Genomic DNA, 19,774 nt, shown 5'->3' with positions numbered 1-19,774 from the left:
TTATCTGAATTAAAAAGCAACACAAAACACGTACAAATGAAATACCTTTTATTGACAACATTCAAATTAATTTAAAAATGTACAAGATGAATAACAAAGTTTTATGTAGTCAAATTTTAAAGACAAAAAAGAGACTCCATTCATTTTAACTTAATATTATTCAACATACAGAATAGTTTCTGGGACGGCTGAAACAAACACAGCATTTCTAACACTGCTGATGTTTTAATGCACAATTTTGAATTGGCTTTTTGCCGAACATGGTAAAAAAAATAGTGTGTTACACTCTCTCTTAATGCGACACAATAAATATAGTCTTTGGTTTGCAGCTACGGATGTTCAGGCTCACATAAAAACTTTGCATTGTACAAACCACCTCTGTGTGTGTGTTTACTCACACATGATTGTCAGTAATTGTGTGGTTAACCTTCATGAACAGCAGCAAAATCCCACTAATTGCACCATATTTGTTGGACTGGTGGGCAGCTCAGACTCAGCTCTGAAGAGGATCACCTTTACAACACTCATGTTACGTGTCAAAAACAACAAGATTACTTCACATTAAGCACATTAGTTAAATTCCAGGTAAGAGTCACAGAAAATTGTATTTCGATTGAATGAAATTGTTTATGTACGACTGCTGCTCACATTTAACTGAGTCTGTCAAGTTTTAGGGAAATTTGAGCAACACTGCAGTGGCAAATTTGACAGTTTTCAAACTGCAACTGACGAAGGAACAAACTGAAATGTGTGGTTTTGTTTGATCAAAAACAAACACCTGGGAAAAGGAAAGGATTGCCTCACAACTCTGTCAAATTAAGGTCGTGTATAATCTGAGATGTAGGGAAGTAGAGTAGAAGGATGTCGGCAGTGACTGAGCTATTCCGTGGAACTGTACACATCCATACTCTAAAATGGGATTTCCATTTTAGTCACAATGTTCCCATTCATCCTTTTGCTGCACATGACCCCCAAACAGGTTTGATTCAGTATGAACACATTACTTTGTATTTTCATACATCTGTGTTCTCTCCTCCGTTACAGGATGATGTTTTTCTGCCCCATCACATGTTGAAATATTTCCTTTTTTTTTAAGTAGGTGAAGGTCCTTCACATATTCTCCGCCTTGTGTAGCCAAACTTTCCTGTTCGGCTTTAGGATGAGGACTTTGCAGATCGGGGTAATTTAATAAGAGGGAGAGTTTTGGTTCACATTCTGCTTGTAGTACCTCTTTTCAGTCATGGCAGCTAGTGCCCACCTCCACTTCGGGACTCTCCAGTCACCCAGTCAGTGATAATAAATGACAAACTCATGATCATGAAAATGAATCCCAATGCAGCGAAGCACGCGGCCTGCAAGAAAACAACATCTATATCAAGAACACATGACGTTTAAATTACCAAGAAAAACATTTGATAGGTAAAGGAGCTGATCTGTACCTGAATCTTAGGTCTTGACTTCATAGGCTCTTGGTCTTCAGGAACAATCCGGACGTAGAAGATTCCAGGTAGGATGAAAATTAGGCTTGGGGCGGATGTGGCTCCTGCAGATGATGTGAAAGATATTAGTTTATTTAGGTTGAAAGCAGTTTGTCATTACACAGTTCACAGGAGATACAGTTCACATCATAGCCCAGAAGATTCACTCTGTGCAAACTTACCAATTAGGCCGAAGATGTCACGGATAGAGGGCACAAATATTACTAGTAGGTTGACCAGGAAGATGAGACAAAATGCAATGGCGATGTGTCGGGCCCAGTGGAAAGGTTTGTCAGGGAACAAGATCTGAAGCAAGGCCCTGCGAATCTGCACACATGCAGGAAGGAAAGAGGAAGAATGTCATGTATTTTTGTTACAAATAAGATACCAAGCGTCAACACTGATACCCAAAAATCTGTAAAAGTAAAGGCTGGTCTTGTCCCCTCACTACAGGTGAGATTGAAGTGTTACAGAAGCTGTTTTTTAAAGCCCCCTGTTAAATAAAGTCCTACATGCATCAACTAGCTGACATTTTAACAGGGAATTTCTGACTTGCTAAAGGCAAAATACCTGCTTTGAAACTTTGTGGTGTAAAACTTTGTAGTTCAACATACTTGAAGGTTTCAGCCAAGAGTCAGAAGCAGAACCTCTTATAAAACCACAGTCATTCTTGCCAGGGGTGGAAAGTGATTAAGTACATTTACTCTGGGTATTCAGGTACAATTCTGAGTTTCAGTACTTGTACTTTATTTAAGTATTGCCATTTTCTGCTATTTTGTACTTTACTACAGTGTAGAGTGGGCCTATTCAATTGGCGGCCCGCGGGCCACATCCGGCCCGCGGACCCCTCACAACTGGCCCACCCCCCAATGACCCCTTTCCAACCATCTAAAGCAGCCCTATTCAACTAGCGGCCCGCGGGCCACATGCGGCCCGAAAGCAACCCTCGAGACGACAAGTTCTTACAAAAATTCCAACATTATTGCGAACATTGAATGCAACACTTGCCGTAACCTAGCAACTAACCCACAATGCATTGCGTTGAGGAGACGTGTTTGAAAAGTTAACATTAGCAGTTCTATACAGGCGAAAATAGCATCATGTCTTTTTCTATCCTGAAATGACAAATCGGCGAGGAAAACCGTCGGTTTAATCCTGCGTGGACTGACAAGTATTTATTTATTTACTACCAAGTCCGAACGCCAAACCAATGTGTTTACTCTGCAACGAGTGCTTTGCAGCGCTGAAAGATTATCATGTCCGAAGACACCACATTGAAAAACATGCTGCGTTGAGAGAGCGGCTATAATTCAGAGTTTGACTGCATCTTACAACCGGAGCTGTACTACAATGAAACAGACCTGCACAGCCCATGAAAGGGCCACGAAAAAGAGGCTGTTCACAGACTCAGAAACTGTGAAGGACTGCATGTTGGCTGTCGTGGATGAAGTTTTAACGGACGATAAAGTTAAGACGAGTGTGACATCTGCTATCAAACAGGTCTGACACGTCAAACATTCTCGCCACAGATGTCTTCGAGACATGGTAAGTGCAACAAAGCAGCGTGCTGTAGCAGACACTAAAGGTAGTTTTATGTATTTATGTGACTATTTTCTGTTCACTTATTATAAGTTTAATATTTAAGAAATACATTTTGTTTTGACAGTTATTTCACTTAGTTGCACTTTATTATGCACTTTGATGTCAGCTTTATTTCATTTCAAAGGGATAGTAACTATCACTGTGCCTACTGTTTATTTTTTTGATTATATGCACTGAAGATGTGACTGTCTCAGATGAGACCAAATATGGACAGGGACAAACTCTGTTTTTTATTATTTCAAAAGAAGAAAAATGTCTCAAGTTCTGAAAAGTTACTGTTATCCAAGTTACTTTTTAATGCACTTTGAGATGTGACCAAAACAAAAGATGGTGTTTCTAATCGGCACTTAGTTTTTATGTTCATATGCACCTTAACATGTGCTTATATTTACCTATCAAAATGTGTTGAAGTTGTGTGTTTGAAATGTAAAATTTAAAGAAGCAGTATTTCAGCACAGGTTTAGTTTAAGTACTGCTCTTCTATTGTGTTTATGTCCTTTTGGATGTGGCAATACGTTTATAAACATCCAGTGTGTTTGTTATCTGTTTGTGTTTATTTTAAATGGTTAACTTTGCTCAGTGTCTGCTAAAAACATCCGGCCCAGCTCATGTTCTTAGTCTGAAAATCCGGCCCCAGTGAATTTTTAATTGAATAGCCCTGGTGTAGAGGCAAATATTCTGCTTTTTTTTCACTACATTGTCTGGATTAATTATTATTCTAATAAATTTGGTATACATTTGTTCTCATTTTAATTATAATTACATAACAATTAAATACATTTAGTATAATTTATACTAAATAAACACTATACATGAATAAAAATGACATTGGTTGTCTAATGACAAATCTAATGACAAATAATGATAACATGTTATAAACAGAAGTTACATAAATGATTAAAAATAAACTTTATTGATTCTCCATTCAGAAGAAAGCATACTAGTATTTTGATTCTGATATCTTTGTACTTCTGTAAATAAAAATGCAATTCATGGCGTTTATTTGTGAAAGAGTATTTCTACACTGTTGCACTGGCAAAAGATCCGAGTACTTCGTCCTCCTGTAATTTTTGCATGGATTAAAAACCCAAAGAAAAAGTGTCAATTAAAGAGGTTTACACATGTTGTTAGACTGATCTTCTAACTTTTGAACAGAGCTAGGCTTGTTGTTGTTCTCTGTGGTTGCTGAACTTAACTGTCTCTTGGCTTTAGCTTCGCATGTAGACAAACATGTCGGGACACGAGAGTGACTTAGATCTTTTAATTGAACTCTCAACTGAATGAACGTAATTCCCAAAATGTCAAACTGTTTCTTTAATTTGGCCTGTGAAGGATCTGCTGTGTGTTCTTCTAATGTGTATGTTTTTAATCTTTTTCTGTTATCTTGAAAAGCTGAGTCTGACCATTAAAATAGCTCCTCACAGTCGACACACTACTGAAACAGCAACAGCTGGGATGAAGGGTTTCACTCTCTGAGACAGTCATCATTCGGCAGAAGGATTTATTTGGTGCAGAGTCTACATAAGCAGTGTTTTGGCTCTGTGATATGAAGATTGTGAGTATGAGATCTGCCTGGGTAACAGTGATTAGGAAGCAAAGGAACAGATTTTAGAATTGTTATGCATGTCTAACAGGAACATGTGGTAGTATTCAAACATAACCACCCTGAGTAAAAAATGTGCCAAAATTAATAATTCGGTCTTAAGTCTATCCAAACGAATATCCTCATAAGAAAAAGCAAATGTTCATGCAAATGTGGAGTTCCTCCTGGCTCAAGACTGGGCCCACTCTCACAGGGGACATCACACACATAAATACATTTTATCTTTTAAAGTCTTTTACTTGGGTTGGACCTTTTTTTGTGGAGAACTTTGTCACTGCTGTTGTTAGCAGGTTTCACTATAGTGTGATAAGGTTCTTTAACACGCGTTATCAATATTTATATCTAGTATATTTTTATATATCCTTGGATGTCAGTTTTTATATATGTTTTAAACACTAAGATTTAAATATTCTCTTAGGGCTGTAGCTACATTTCATTTTTAGAATTTCCTGATTAATCGATTGGTCCATACAACAAATCCATTACAAATTTAGAGAGCTCAAGATTCAACCGTCTTGTTTGCCTGACCAACACACCAAATATTTTTTAACAATTAACCTATGATTGATGCATTTTCTGTCTATAGACAATTTAATGTAATCCATAATACAATTACTAGAGGAGTTATTGGTCTTGTTTCTGATATACAGTAACTTGTTTCCTTACTGGGAAGAGAACCACAGGGACAGTCAGAGTTACAGCCACCAGCACAGCCAGACGGACACAGAGAACCAGGACATCCAGCGGGTCCACGCGACTGTAGGTGTGGAGCAGCTCGGACTCCACAGCACCTAAACACAGGAGCAGACGGCCGATGACATATATGGCATAGTGTACTCTCTCATTCAAAACACTGCAAAATGCATATGGGGTCTGCGTACAAGTAAGTCATTCATTTGAAATGTCACAACATCAGGACAAAGTGATCTTTGACTCTCCCTAAGCCTTACCGAAAAAGGTGAGGTAACCGAACAGAGCAGTCAGTAGGTACATGACAAACATGGCCATTATGGAGATGTTGGCAACGTTCTGCATGCGTTTCTTGGTGGCACTACGGTAAAGTGGAGCAGAAAAATCCCCTTAGTTTAAACAACATTTAGCACAATCCTGTGTGTGCCAGTAAAACAACCGCATTCATATTTTGTGAAAGAGATTACAACATTTTGGCTTACTCTCGCAGCTCAGTGTAGATTGGTAGCACCTCTGGATGGCAAACAAAGGCGAAAGCCAGGATGGGAATGGTGTACGCTGTCTGAAAGACAAAACACAGCAAAGGTCAATAGCTTACACATGATTTACGGTTTTATTCCTGCCACTGCTGTTGACTTAACACGCCTTGGTGCTGTTGACTTAACACACTCCAGTGCAGAATATGTGGCGGTGAATCTGCTGGACTCACCATGAAATAAAAACACACACAACGATTCAATAAAGTAGACACAGGTGATGTGAAAACGTTTTATTCTCTCACCTGAGGGTTGATGGTAAACATCTTGGCCTCACAGAAGTCATCTGTGCTGTTATGTTCGTGGAAGTGGTCAGCAATATGAGTTATGTTATCATGTTCATCATCCAGCGGACAAGGGATGTTGAATTTCTTGTATATAACCTGAGGAGGCACAGGAATAGTTTAATCAAGGTAAATATTCAATGGAAGAACAGTTGGTTGTATTGTTTTTATCTTTGTTGACTCACCGAAATGAGGAAAAACACCATGCAGGACAGAGAGAAGCCACTTGTATAGCCAAGGTAACCTGGATTTCAGTAATAGCAACACGTTGTACAGTTATTACTTATTGCAGACAGTAGACAGGGTGTTGAAGTGATGATATTGTAACTGTAGTGCAAGATATGAAATTGTATACAACAGAAAATCACAGTGGAGACGTGATGGGAGAATATGAGGAATAATGAGAAAGGAAAACGTGACAACGGAATGCAAAACATACCAAGTTGTTTCATGAGTGCTAGAGGGAGGATGATGAGAGCACTAACTATGATGATCAAGTAGTTTCCATTCAAGAACCACTCTCTACAAAACAGCCAGACAAACAGATGTAAAATCAGTATACCATCAAACAAAAAAAATGAAACTACTATGCGTGAATCTACACCTAAGAATCATTTTGACACTCACCCCGTGTTTTCATGTTTACCGAGGAAAGCTTGAATAACCAGTGGGAGCTCAGATTTTACGATGAAGAGATAGCTGGACATTGCTAAAGATGAATGAAAACAAGCTTAACTTGTGTTGCTTAGCTATGTTTGTTTAATCTTATCTAACTGAATACAAAAACTTTTAAAGACAGATATCAGACATGAAATCAAAGGGAAGAAATGGCATCCCATTACCTCCAATATTGTGGACCGTAATGATGCAGGCAGCCAGCATTTTCCCTGGAGGGCCGAAAGCCCGATTCCCAAGTTGTTCATACGCCCGGATGCCTGAATACACACAAATATTATTATTCTATGCAATTTGTTCAGGTATATAAATGACTCTGTGGCTGAAATAAACTTAAACAAAAGTATAATCAGCAGCTGAGGTGCCCAAAATACTGTAAAAAAAAAAAAAAAGAAAAAGAAAATAACCATCTCATTAAATACGTTTTCCATAATTAGGATTAATTTTACAGCCTTAATCCTGAGAGATTATGTATAATTCTTTGGCTTTTTGGTGTTTAGTAAAGGATATATACATGTGGAAAAACTGTGAAATTGCCTATATTATGTATTTATTTGTATCCTTGATATGATGACAAAAGCTGTATTTTGATAGATTAGCAATTTTTATGGATATATATAACATATACATGTGATTCATATGATAACACATTCATTCAACATTTTTATTGTGAAAACCTTTATGCAAAGCATCTCTCAGCTAGCAAACAAAATTTGTGTAAATTAAAGAACCAATATTTTTTCTTGGTACTTATGGCAAATTGTATGTAGTTTTAGAAATATATTTACAGTATTAAATTTCAATTTAACAGTGTCATCTATTAAATAAAAAGTAATTTGTGAAATTAAAATGGAAATGTTATGCCCATTAACAGTTACAAGTTTTCAAAAGTTTAGACATGTAAATTTACTGTCTTTTTTGTAATTGTGTTGATATATTGCTATATTTTAATAATGCAGAAAAAATCAGTAAAATAACAAAATCTTTTTTTTAAATTTGCAGATTTGTTGTTGATTTGTTATTGGTTTTTTTTACAGTGTACCCTAAGTCATATCTCTCTCTTACCCACAACTCCAGCACTTCTCAGCAGCAGATGAATTGAATATGCAGACAGAACAGCGATGAAGACTAACAGGATTCTGAAACACAAAAGAACACGCTCTGTTTGGAAATGCAACTCACTTACAACATGACAGAAACATTTTTTTAGAAACTCCTTTAGACAATCATTCTGCTTATTAAGATATTGTCATGATTATTCTTGAAGCATTTGATTTTTTTGTCCCATCCACACAAGAGAGTTTAGCTGTGAGAAACTGACTCCAGCCGCCACATAGTGCAGGACTGATCCAAGCAGGCGTGTCTTGGATCTGATCACTGGGGTCTAAATTTAACCACTCAAATCTGATTTAGAGAAGCTGCGTGTGTATGAGCTCTAATGTACATTCTGACAGATCAGGGCGTGTACAGTAGCGGTTATACTAAGCTCTAGGTGTAACACTGTATGTGCTACAGACAGGTAAACACACAGAAACACTGACATCCTCCTGCCACCACACATACGTGTCCAAACACAAGTACACACAGTCAGATGATACACACTCACGTGGGCCAACTCCTGACCTTATAAGGACCCTCTGTTGACCATATCGAATCTGCATCCACAAACTCTAATCTAACGCTTATTCTGGTGAACTGTCACCCACAGCTTTGGTCTAAAATGATGATAATGATTATTTATGATATCCAGGCAAAAGGCACAAAGAGTTTTACAGTTAGTGAGTTGAAACACAAACACCCGGAGCAACAATTGACACAACATAACATTTCATCATAAAAGGCACACAAATACAGAAAACAGCTAAAACGACTCAACATAAAAGCTAAAAAGCAGTAGTTGTTAAGAAAAGCCATAAAAAGTGAGGACCAGCACTGCTCTTGTCCGTCTCCTATTCATGAATTCAAACTCTCACATGACACACAGCCTTGCTCTATTTCTGTAGCCTCTAGCAGTGTGCACATTTGGCTTTACCCAAATACTAAATATAAATCACAAGAGGCTGAAATATATACTCTATTGTTCCCTTTGCACAAGAGGGGACAACTTAAATGCTACGCAGCGAGCTATACAATGACCTACATATGTGGAGATGTACATAAACACACCAGCAGAAGACACACAGTTTAGCCAAAGTTGGGATTGTGTGTTTGGCTGGAACACTCACAGAAAAAGAATGATTCCAGTGTTGGACATCGCATAAGCCAATCCCAGAATTCCGCTGCCCATTATGGCGTTACTGAGGTTAAAGATGGACATGCCAAATGAAGTCTTTCCCTCGAACTGCAAAAAGAGGACGACAGAGGGTGACTCAGTTCAAAACCATAAATCACATGAACGGCATGAGGAGTATTAACTGCATTTTCATTTTACCGCAGCAAACATACGGCAGAGCAAAAGCACTCACATCTGTGAAGTGGAGTTCTTTTTTTACGCCAGTTTTATGGGGGAGAAACTCTTCATGTTCTGCCAAAGCATCGAGTCCATCAAACCTGCAATGGAAGAATAATCAATAAGTACAATAAAGATACGGAATTAGCTTTTATATTTGGTGGAGGAAATGTAGAATGATGGATTAAAAACATTTTAATCTCTTGAGCTGGACTTTCAACAGCTGATATGATGTGCTTATTGTTATTATTACCCATCATCCCTGCTGTGTCCGTTTATCTTCTGAAGCTCCATTTTGGTTGGTGAGGTTGATCTACTTTTGCCGAACGGAAAGAATCTTCTTTAAACTTTTAAATGGCTGAAAGTGGACAAAACAGGTGTTAAATTTATGATACACTTAAGAATAATCTACTATAAAATCAGGAATTATCATGCCGGCTGGGAATTTTTTTACAGAGCGTTTAACATTCCCACATGGAAAAAGCACCAATCTTGCCAACTTTCCTTTATTTGTGAAATAACTACCAGCAGGCTGACCTCACCACGTGTCTTTAGCTCTTTTATGCTCCTTCTGCATGCATTACCTTTTCTCTGATCTGTCTTAACTTGCTAAAGTTGAGCCAAGATCTGAGAGTGGGTCTTTCAGGAAGCTGGAAACTGTGATATATTTACGATGTAAGGCGTTGGCTATGTTCACCAATGAAATGATATTGAGTGATGTAACAGTTGCAGAATGGGAAACGTGCTGAACTACGCTGTTAACAGTAAACTAGTACTTAAGAAGGAGCCACAGCATTCAAGAAACACTGAATATGGCTAATACAACACAAACACGAAATGTTTCTCAAAGGGCAGACCTATTTTTAAAGCTCTGAGACACACCACTGTAATTTTTCCCACTTGCCAAGACCAGCAAGAATGCTGCTTTTTCTTGCGGCAATGCAAAAAGTCCTTTCACTCTCCTTTATTTTGGACTCCTGCTCACTCCCTAAAAGTATTCCGCATGACTGTTTTGGTCCACAAAACTAAATTCCAGAAAATGGGACACTTTCACTCGAGGTGTCAATCCATTTAAAGCTCATGTGACATGAAAGGCTTTATATAACAAATGTTGTCAGAGGACTTATGTTGCTCTAATCTGCTACAGGCCACACAAAGCTGGCATGGACACACTTTGGGAATGAGCGTAGGTCTGTGCTGCTGCCACGGGGTCATGGGATACTTCCCTTGTCTGTGGGTCAAACTGCCCTCAGGATTTTCACATCTAACCCCTAAGGACACTGTTGTGCTACATTTTGCCATTCCTTAAGAGTTTCACACAAAACTGGAATTTCTCTGTGTTCCTACGCTCGGTGCTGAACAGGCCTGTGGACTCACAACAATCCATACAGCTTGGTGCTTGATAGCAGTGGGCAACGGAGATAAACAAAGGGTTCCTGTGTAAATGGTGCTATTTAGTCTAAATACAGAGTAGCCTTTTCCCTGCATACTGGCCTCAGGTCAAGTTTGGTTTGAGTGACTTTCTTTAGCTACATACCTGACGACTTTCCCATGGCCTCTAGCCAAAACATAAAGCCAACAAAGCATAGTTTAAATGTCAGGAATGGTTTGTAATTTAACATTCACAGTTTTGATAGATTATTACCTTGTCTCATATTGACAAAACGTAGATTTTACTACTGTCTCAAGCCTTACATTTTAACAGTTGGAAGGTGGAAAAAACTAGACAAACCTAGCTGCCTGAGAACTTGTGCAATGTTAGATATTTCACTGGCCATAAAAGCAGCTTCTACACAGTGGAAAGAGTGAAAAATGGTTAAAAAAAAAAGAAAAACTACTTTCCATTCATTTATACAACCAAACTACCATTGTTCTCTTTACCAACTGTTCAGTCTTTTGAATGAACAAAAAAATATTTGAAGTCAAACACAGGAGATAATAGTTTTTTACTATTCAGCAGAGCGTACCACATGGCACTCGTCTGACGCAAGACCAGCACACTATTGACAGTAAGCCCTTCCCTTCTCTTCCTCAACATTAGAAACAAGGACTCATCTAAAGGACACACACACATGCATTTTTATCAGCAACTTACCCTGGTGATTGAGCAGAAAGCTACGTCTCTGAACACAGACAGAACAAATCCTTGTACAAGTTCATTCAAGTTTCACTCAACCAATGTTTATATATAGGTTTGTTCTTGGGAGGCTCTCCAAAGCTCCTTGGTAGTGAAGAGAGGAGAGAGTGAGGGAGATTAGAGGGCTGGGAGAGAGCGAGAGCGAGCAGGAAATGGGAACACCCAGACTTAACCCTTTGTTAAACCAGCCACAGGTAGTGTCGGTGCTGCAAAAGGCTCAGCGGGGATGCTCTCACCAGCTGTCTGCACTGAAATCATGGCAGCACTGGACCCCATACAAAGGCAATGAATTATCTGTAGGTTTCAGTGACAGTCTGAACTTCAAGACTACAGCTAATCCCACAGGGTCATCAATCATAAAAAGGCTTGTGGCGTTCATGCAAAAGAGTAACCCTGTCATTATGGACGAAGCAAGCAGAAAGGAGGGGTCAAGTGGATGTCAGCTGGGGTGGGCTTTGTTTCAGCACTGGGCGGATTCTCACTGACAGTTTGCATCCTGTTGGAAGTCATAGTGATGGTAATTAGCTTAGGAGATAAGCGCTTTTTTTAAAGATTGCTCACATGTGATTGTGCTTAAGAGTGGAAACATTGTGTGTGCTAGATTCAAAACCAGATAGATAGATAGATAGATAGATAGATAGATAGATAGATAGATAGATATTTTATTAATCTGGGAGGAAACTCAAATATTCAGCAGCTTATATACAACAAAAAAGACAGATTAGTAACAAGATTAACATTAAAGGTTAGTATATACTATATTGTTTATACAATAATATAAACAAAAAACTTCTAATTTTAATATCTATAGAAACACTAAATGTGAACTCAAAAGTCAATCTACACTATTTACACATTTCAAGGCACAGTGATTTAAAGTGATTCCAGTAGCCAGACCTGAACTGATGTGCAATAGTGGAAATGAACACACATGATACAAAATATGGGATGTTTTAAATGTCCCCAGTAGGATCTCAGGAAAACTGAAGATTTGTCAATGACAGTCCAAAGATGGCATTTCCATTTTTACATCATATACATAAATATATATGACAGACACCATATATATGAGTAACATTATAAAATAGGACATTATATGTCCTGAGAGCAGCACACGTGGTCAGTCCTTTAGTAGTTCATCAGAACAAAATATCATCTACTCCTCAGAGACATTTCAGTTGACTGATAAAGTTCATTTTAACAGAGATATAAGCTTGGCTTGCACACCCAAGAAACACCCACAATTCGTTTATCTCACTTTGACACAAATCCTGTACTACAACATGCAGCTTTCTGTTCTCTAAAGATCATATCTAGTTCTTGTGGCCACATTTTTTTGAACACCTTTTAAAGAATGTTTCCGTCATCTTTATAGTCATAGTTAAAGAAAAACAAAACATCACTACCATATTTCAATATTTTTGTTAAGGCTTGGTTATTGAGAACAGTTTGCGAGTAACATATCAGAATGAAGGCCTGTATAGATAAGATGTATATAAATATTTTAAAGATAATGACTACGTCAGTGACCTTAAATAACCCCAGGGACGTGGTGAGTTGGAAACACCAATGCAACTACCATCTAACATTACAAACTCATGTAAAATATAGTTCATCAGGAGACATCGTGTCTTGATAAAACCATGCATCAAACATGTTATTTTTGTTCCAGCAGCTATGCCAGCATTTGTAGCCAAGATGAGCTCCCATTTCAGTTAGTCATTTAAAATCCAACCTCTGTGCTGTGTATTGCCAGCACATCACACTGCAAACGAGAATATATATATATACCCTCAGTTGAAGAGAAACCCAGCAAAAATAAAAATGGATACAACATTCTGTGTATATTATTTCTACTGCCAGCACATCAGCAGTGGTAATGATAACAACTACTTTCATTCTCTTCCCCGGTATGTGCAAAGGAGGTGTACTGCAGCCCATACAGTGAAACACATGCAGAGTGCCAGAATGCAGTTCTTCTACTCACCTCTGCAGTAACAGTCAGATGGACTTCTTCAGTGTGGACAGAAGAAGCAGCAGGATTGAAGTTAAAACTTGTTGGTGGGTTTGCGTCCAAAGTCTGCTTTTTACAGTCATGAAGGTCTCTGCAGCTGCCAGAGGAGAGAAAAAAAAAGAATGGGGGAAGGAGGGCGGTAGTGATTGCGCGCGTAAAGAAATTTCCTGCCATGTCACAAGCCAAGTCACTCCCTGTTCTTTCAGACTGACCAGGCCACACGTGGTCCTCTGCTACATTATAAAATACTATAATCCAGTTGTGCATAGTAACATAATGACTTCTTTTTTGGCCTTCTGTTCTGATGGAAGATGGATCGATAGAGTCAAGAGGGGATTAATTTATCAAATTACAGCCATGGAGTTACACTTGGGACTTATAGAGCAAGTTAGGGTTTCAAAGGGCTGCTTAAAAATGCTGCATACCAATTATTTTGCATATGGAGACAGATATGCTGTTGGTCTACAGGGTTTTGCATAGTTTGGCACATTTCATTGAGTTTTGTCAGAAACCGGCACCCAAAACAAAAAATAAGGAACAAAAAACACTTTAAAAGGTTTTTTCCTTTCCAGTTTTAAACATCTAATGCTCATTAAGTGTTAAAGATGTTCCAGCAATATTTCTGTTCTTGCTGGAAAACAAACTTGTATAAGATCTGTGCAGTCTCAAGGCCACAGGCGGTTTTATCTGGCAGAAACTCCATTTTAAAGATGGCTCTCGAAAGAAAGTGTCAAATTTCACATATTTGAAAGATAGAAAGAATTAAATGTGGGACTCATGGAACAAAAGTTTCAAAGAAATTCTCACAAAGAACACAACTGTGTGTATTAATCATGCAAAAAATGAACGCAAATCTATTTAGATTTTTTCTGAATTAACTAATAATTTTTGTTGGAATGCACAACCAAAGATTTCAAGGAAATATACTGTGAGGCATGCAGGATAAGCTTCTCATCAAATTGTCCTTATTTTTTCTTTCATATTTTCTAACACAACAACTTCTATACATTTAAAAGGCTTCATTATTTGATGAAAGTTAACTATAGAAATCTATTTGGAATTCAGCCTTTATTAATCCAGTTATTTGGGCCACAACAGTAACATTTTTTCATGAATTTTCAACCTGAAACAATCTTTATCAGTTGGTTTCTGCCAGATTAAACTCCGTATGGTGTTGAGAACGCACAGATCCCCACAAAGGTTTGCTGTAAAGCAACAGAACAAATATGAGTTGGAGATTTTATATATTTTTCGAGCAGTAAATGTTAAAAATATTGGTGAAAAAAAAAACACTCAAGACCTATCACATTTTTTAGTAGTAACCTGACACAAATCCCAAAAGATTTTTAAAAATCTGGCAATACCATGTACACAAAGTATATACCTGCCCTCATAAGCATAATGATGGGGATATGAAATTTTTAGTAGCATTATGAAACCACTGACATGCTCTATATTTCAGGCTGTAAATTTCTGACCCCTTTTTTATTATAGTGTCTGTAATTTGATAAATGTCATTCTAATTATTCAGCCTTTGAAAAAAAACATAATAAAAAAATATGAGGTTGATTTGAGGTTTCATTAAACCCTTACAGCAAAACTGAATTATAATTGAGACAGTCTGTACACTAACCTACATTACAGTGTCTGTGGTGTGGCTGTGCAGCTGGTACTGTCAATATAACATGTTGCTATGGAAAGTTACTTTTCTTTTCTTCTCAGCTTTGTGTTGTCAGCTCACTGACATTGCCATCTAGTGGACGCAAATACTAAGGTTAAAAAAAGGAAGTCTTCTCAGTAAATTACATCAAAAACAATGACCAACGGCGGCAACCAGAAGTAATTACTAAATATCCAGTTTGTTATCAAACTATCTGGCATTTTGACCATCAGAAGCCACATGACGTGAGGCACATTAACTCAACATTCTCCGAAGTAAACAGGCCAGTTTCACACTCTTTGTACAATATTACGGAACGAGAAAAGGTAAGACCGCAACTAACAGCCGTTTTCATCACTGATTAACCTAACAGCAATTGCGTAATTGACCATTCATTCTGTAATGTGGCAAAAAAAAAAGGGGGGGGGGGGGGGGGAAATGCTACACCGATTAAAAAAAAAAAAAAAAATCAGGCAGCAAGGGTGCCATAAAAAAATACATTAAAAACAATGAAATAATTTATATCAAAAACAAATATCAGTAAAATTATACATTTACCTGATTGAAATACAGTTATATTGTGGAATTTTATGATTACACGCTGTAAAAGAACAAATTACTATGTGTAATAACGCATATTTTTGATGTGAACATTAAGTGTATGTGTGATTTCATTAGGCATTAGATTAGATCAGTAATTTAACAAAACAAGGAAAATCAGCAAAATAACCCTTAAATAACTATTAACCATTTTTCAGTCTCTAAAATACATAATTTTTCTTTCAAATAATGGAAAATATCTGTAAAAATAACAGTATTTTTGATGATTTAAATACAGTAAAACATTGTGCAACTTTATAGTCAAATGTTATAATACAACAAATTAGTTTTTTATGTTATCATGCAAATTTGAACTATCTGCTACAATCTGTAATTTAACTTTAATTTAATTTTAATAAATTTTTTTCACAGTGTGGGCTTTGCCGGGACCCTTGGTAGTGTCTTCAGATAGTTTAGCTTGTATAAAGAACTGCCCAAAACTGTAGGTGATTCATTTTTTGATTACAAAAAACACAGAAAAGTTGCAAATTCCTGCATTTTAGAAGCTGCAACCTGAAGACATATATCACTTTGGGGTAAAATCATTGTCACAGTTGATTATCAAAACAGATCATTTTCCTGTTGAATAATTACTCTATTGCCTAATTGTTTCAGCTTAAGGAACAAATAAAATCAAACTCAAATTAATACAAAACTACTGTCTTTTATTATTAAGCTAAAAAAAAAAAACAAATAGTGAACACTTAAAACAGATGAAAGCATAATGTTGTCATAACACTTGTTGGAACTAGAGGTTTTACTGAGAGAACAACTTGTGGTCCGTACAGTAAACATGTCACTTCCCCTTGTCGACCCACGCAAAGAAATTACACCGAGCCTCTGGGTTGGAGGCGTGTCCCTGAGGACGGGCACACACAAAAAACTGTTTGCCCATGTTTGGTCCATCCTTTTTCACAGTACGAAGTACACAGGGTTCCCCGTGGCCTTTACAGCAGGGTGGTGGGGGTGGTCCATGGAGCACTGACTTCCAAAACCCTAATGTTGCTCCTTTCTTGGCTTCTGAGTGCCCGACGGCAGGCTGAGGGGTTAAATGTTTCATCTTTTTGTCAGTTTCTGCTGTGGTGTCGAAGACTCGTTCAGTATCAGCAGCTACGGCATCTGAGACTGATGACTCTTGTTTAGTGGAGGACGATATTTGGTCGCTGTGTGATGAGGTAACTTCATCCCCACTTGTTGCTTTTTCACAATGCTTGACATTTGTGAGCTTGGGTTTGAAAAAGGAAAGCAGATTGCCCTGTGGCTTTGAAGAAGTATTTGCAGTCTTAGTCTTTTTCCCCTTTGGGATGACAGTGTCTGATGTTAATAACCGCTTTTTACTGGCATTGTTTCCAGCTCCCAGTGGGTTTAAATTCTCCCTCCTTTCCTCCTCTTCTTGAGATCCAGGTAAATCTTTCTTCTGCTCAGATTCAATAGATTTTTGGTCCACTTTAACGAGGAAGTGTGAGAGTTTCTGCTGTTTTCCAGCAAACTCCGGCAGATAGCGAGTACAGAGGCGGGGAGGCTTGGAACTGGGAAGGAGAGAGCAGCTCAACTGCCCCCACACAGGGCAGTGGTCCGACCCCTCCACTTCTGGCATGATGTCTGCTGCCACAAACTGCTCCTTGGCCAGCTGGTAATTGGCAAATATGTAGTCAATGCGTGTGCCATAGTTGGTCTGCCGCGCTCCAGTCAGAGTTGACCAGCACGTGAAAGCGTTGGTGCGAGATGGGTGGAAATAGCGAAAAGTATCCACAAATTTTCCACCGTTGACGGGATCTGTTACCTCAGATTCTTCATCACGTTCCTCCTCATCCCTGTCCTCTTCTTCTGTGAGGCTATGCAAGAAGCCATTCAGCCATTTCCTCCCAGGGTTTTCACCAAAATCATCCTAAGTGATGACAAATGCATTATTAGGATACATACACAGGAACATATCCATCATTTTTTGTATTATTATTTTATTGCTTTGCATAACGGAGACATTTTGGGAAACATGCATCTTTGCTTTTTTACTTCTGATCAAACATTTGGTAACTTTGGACAAAGCTTGGCAAGCTGTTTCCCATCTCAATGCTAAGCTAACTACCTACCAGCTGTAACTTCAAATTTACTGTACAGTCAAGACATTGGTATACATCTCTGTAACTCAAATCTGACTTTCTACAAGATATAAAAAAAGATGTTGAACTATTCCTTTAACCTTTTACTTACAGCATCACTGGGGTCACAGTGGTCTATTTGCCGATGAGATGTATTTACGTCTCCTAAAACAATCACATGGCTGGAAAACAGAACAGAACAAAACAATTAACTCAGACAGCTCAATTTCAAAGTGGGAGAGGTACATATATCGTCCAAAAATGAGGATTTTATCACCAAACTGGAAAATTATGCTAGCCTTATTTTATATCTGGAACTTGTCTTAGCAAATACAGATGTTTTTTCCTATAGCCTCCTGCTTTAAGATTCAGTGAATGTATAAACACCTACATAATTATGCTTTTAAAAAATAAAAACAACAGTGTACAACAACTGGCAAACGACTGCTCCGTTAAAAATTTGAATGGTTCCATTTGTGGTGAAAGCAGGCTGCACCTGTGCCTCATCATAGCTGCAGTCATATTTTCAGTCTGGAAACGCTCACCTCCCATCTTTGAGTAAAGCTTCAGCCCGACACTGAAGCAACTTGTAGAACTGTAGTTTGAACTGCTTTCGCTCCGGCTTTTCAGGGTCAGCCCGTGGACAGTATACATTTATTACAGTAAGAGTTTGCTCTTTGTCCTGACACCTGTGGAAGTCAAAAAGAGGCACAGACAGGTCAGACGAATGTTTTTTGCCAGATGCATAGATAGTTGATCATTTTCTTCTGAAAAGATACAAATACACAAAGATAAGCACCCTACACAGCACAAATAACATGCTTTGCTGATGAAAAGTCAGTGTAGAATATTTTCCCTTACATGACTTTGTGTTGTGTGATAACGGCTCGTCCTTCATTGTCCAAAAGCTGCAGCTCCTCGCTTGAAAACTCAGTGTGGTCACCGTAGCAACCAACAGCACCTTCATGGTTGGTCAGCAGACCTGTGAGACCCTCCTCAGCAGCAAATGGAGTGGCGCTGTCCTTACAGTAAGTGGCAACCCCTGTGCACATCAGGGATGAGAATAAGTTGGCATAGTCAGTCAGCAGCAGCCATAGAGCAAGTGCAGTGCAGTAGGATCTTCTGTTAACTAATAATAACTGATTTCAGTATGGGGTGCCACTGAATGTAAGTACAATACCAGACACACAATGACAATTGAATGAAATTGAGTATGGGCGCCCGTATAGCTCAACGCGTTGTGCAGGCGACCCATGTACAGGGGCTGGTCCCCGACGCAGCTGGACCGGGTTCGATTCCCGCTCGCGGCCCTTTGCTGCATGTCTTCCCCTGTCTCTCTCTCAGTGCGCCTATCTAATAAAAAAAAGGCCAAAAAAATAACTTTAAAAAAAATAAATGAACCTGAGTAGCCGCTGCGTCCTCGACTGTAGCTGAAATAGGAGTTGTAGCCGTCAACAATAGCAGTCCTTTCATCCAGCAGGTCTCCTGTGAGAGACAAAGCGAGGGTTAACTTTGATTTTATTATTTTCATGGCAGACGTCTGCCTGAGGGGAACTCCATGCCAAACTCCCGCGTTTTCATACCTGCCACTGCTAGTCACTTACTTGTCACTTTGGTCTCCTGAACACAGATAATATCTGCATCTAGTGAGTCAAGGGCCCTTTTTATGCCGCTTCTGAAAGTCCTGATACCGTTTATATTCCAGGTAATAACCTTCATTGTGGACACTCTCAATCTGCCAATGCGCACATGCGGAAGTAAAACGGAAGTATTTCCGTTGTAGTCTTTTGTTATTTTTCATATTTTAAATGTATTATTAAATTATAAATATTGTATTCGGTTATTTGATGTTTATATTTATGTCTGGGCAGACAGCACCGACCATGCCTGCAAAATACGAAAAATAAGGTCGACGCTTGCTATGGTTGCATTGCCCCGTTGCTAAGC

At 38.4% G+C, this 19,774-nt stretch overlaps 2 protein-coding genes across 3 annotated transcripts; both read right to left on the bottom strand.

Annotated features, from left to right (window-relative positions):
* Positions 1 to 31: 31 nt before the first annotated feature.
* Positions 32 to 13,578, bottom strand: LOC111588332 (sodium-coupled neutral amino acid transporter 3-like). 2 transcript variants are annotated; one of them, XM_023298657.3, is made up of 16 exons: positions 13,442 to 13,578; positions 9,571 to 9,675; positions 9,334 to 9,418; positions 9,094 to 9,209; positions 7,934 to 8,007; positions 7,036 to 7,128; positions 6,821 to 6,902; positions 6,633 to 6,715; positions 6,379 to 6,437; positions 6,155 to 6,292; positions 5,856 to 5,935; positions 5,634 to 5,734; positions 5,350 to 5,474; positions 1,661 to 1,805; positions 1,440 to 1,543; positions 32 to 1,352 (listed from the first exon to the last, which is right to left on the bottom strand). In XM_023298657.3, the coding sequence occupies exons 2-16, from the start codon at positions 9,609 to 9,611 to the stop codon at positions 1,248 to 1,250; spliced, it is 1,431 nt and encodes a 476-aa protein (XP_023154425.1). In that variant the 5' UTR covers positions 9,612 to 9,675; positions 13,442 to 13,578; the 3' UTR covers positions 32 to 1,247. The 2 variants fall into 2 exon arrangements, with proteins under 2 accessions (XP_023154425.1, XP_023154424.1); XM_023298656.3 differs by lacking the exon at positions 13,442 to 13,578 and adding an exon at positions 11,413 to 11,571.
* A 1,730-nt stretch (positions 13,579 to 15,308) lies between these two features.
* On the bottom strand, positions 15,309 to 19,769 carry apex2 (APEX nuclease (apurinic/apyrimidinic endonuclease) 2). The gene is made up of 6 exons (XM_023298688.3): positions 19,432 to 19,769; positions 19,229 to 19,312; positions 18,689 to 18,869; positions 18,373 to 18,516; positions 17,940 to 18,009; positions 15,309 to 17,616 (listed from the first exon to the last, which is right to left on the bottom strand). The coding sequence occupies exons 1-6, from the start codon at positions 19,544 to 19,546 to the stop codon at positions 16,525 to 16,527; spliced, it is 1,686 nt and encodes a 561-aa protein (XP_023154456.1). The 5' UTR covers positions 19,547 to 19,769; the 3' UTR covers positions 15,309 to 16,524.
* Positions 19,770 to 19,774: the final 5 nt, after the last annotated feature.

This window comes from Amphiprion ocellaris, chromosome 8 (assembly GCF_022539595.1).
Source record: "Amphiprion ocellaris isolate individual 3 ecotype Okinawa chromosome 8, ASM2253959v1, whole genome shotgun sequence".
Taxonomy (NCBI): domain Eukaryota; kingdom Metazoa; phylum Chordata; class Actinopteri; family Pomacentridae; genus Amphiprion; species Amphiprion ocellaris.
This window is presented reverse-complemented; position numbering and strand designations above follow the sequence as displayed.

What these genes read in the sequence shown, in the direction of transcription:
- LOC111588332 (XM_023298657.3), bottom strand. Translation starts at nt 9,611, where the DNA reads ATGGAGCTTCAGAAGATAAACGGACACAGCAGGGATGATGG. An exon ending in GAGAAGTGCTGGAGTTGTGG is followed by an intron (nt 7,129 to 7,933) that starts GTAAGAGAGAGA and finishes GTGTGTATTCAG; the next exon opens with GCATCCGGGCGTATGAACAA. An exon ending in TGACATCTTCGGCCTAATTG is followed by an intron (nt 1,544 to 1,660) that starts GTAAGTTTGCAC and finishes CATCATCTGCAG; the next exon opens with GAGCCACATCCGCCCCAAGC.
- apex2 (XM_023298688.3), bottom strand. Translation starts at nt 19,546, where the DNA reads ATGAAGGTTATTACCTGGAATATAAACGGTATCAGGACTTTCAGAAGC. An exon ending in ATCACACAACACAAAGTCAT is followed by an intron (nt 18,517 to 18,688) that starts GTAAGGGAAAAT and finishes TGACTTCCACAG; the next exon opens with GTGTCAGGACAAAGAGCAAA. An exon ending in GCTTTACTCAAAGATGGGAG is followed by an intron (nt 18,010 to 18,372) that starts GTGAGCGTTTCC and finishes TCTGTTTTCCAG; the next exon opens with CCATGTGATTGTTTTAGGAG.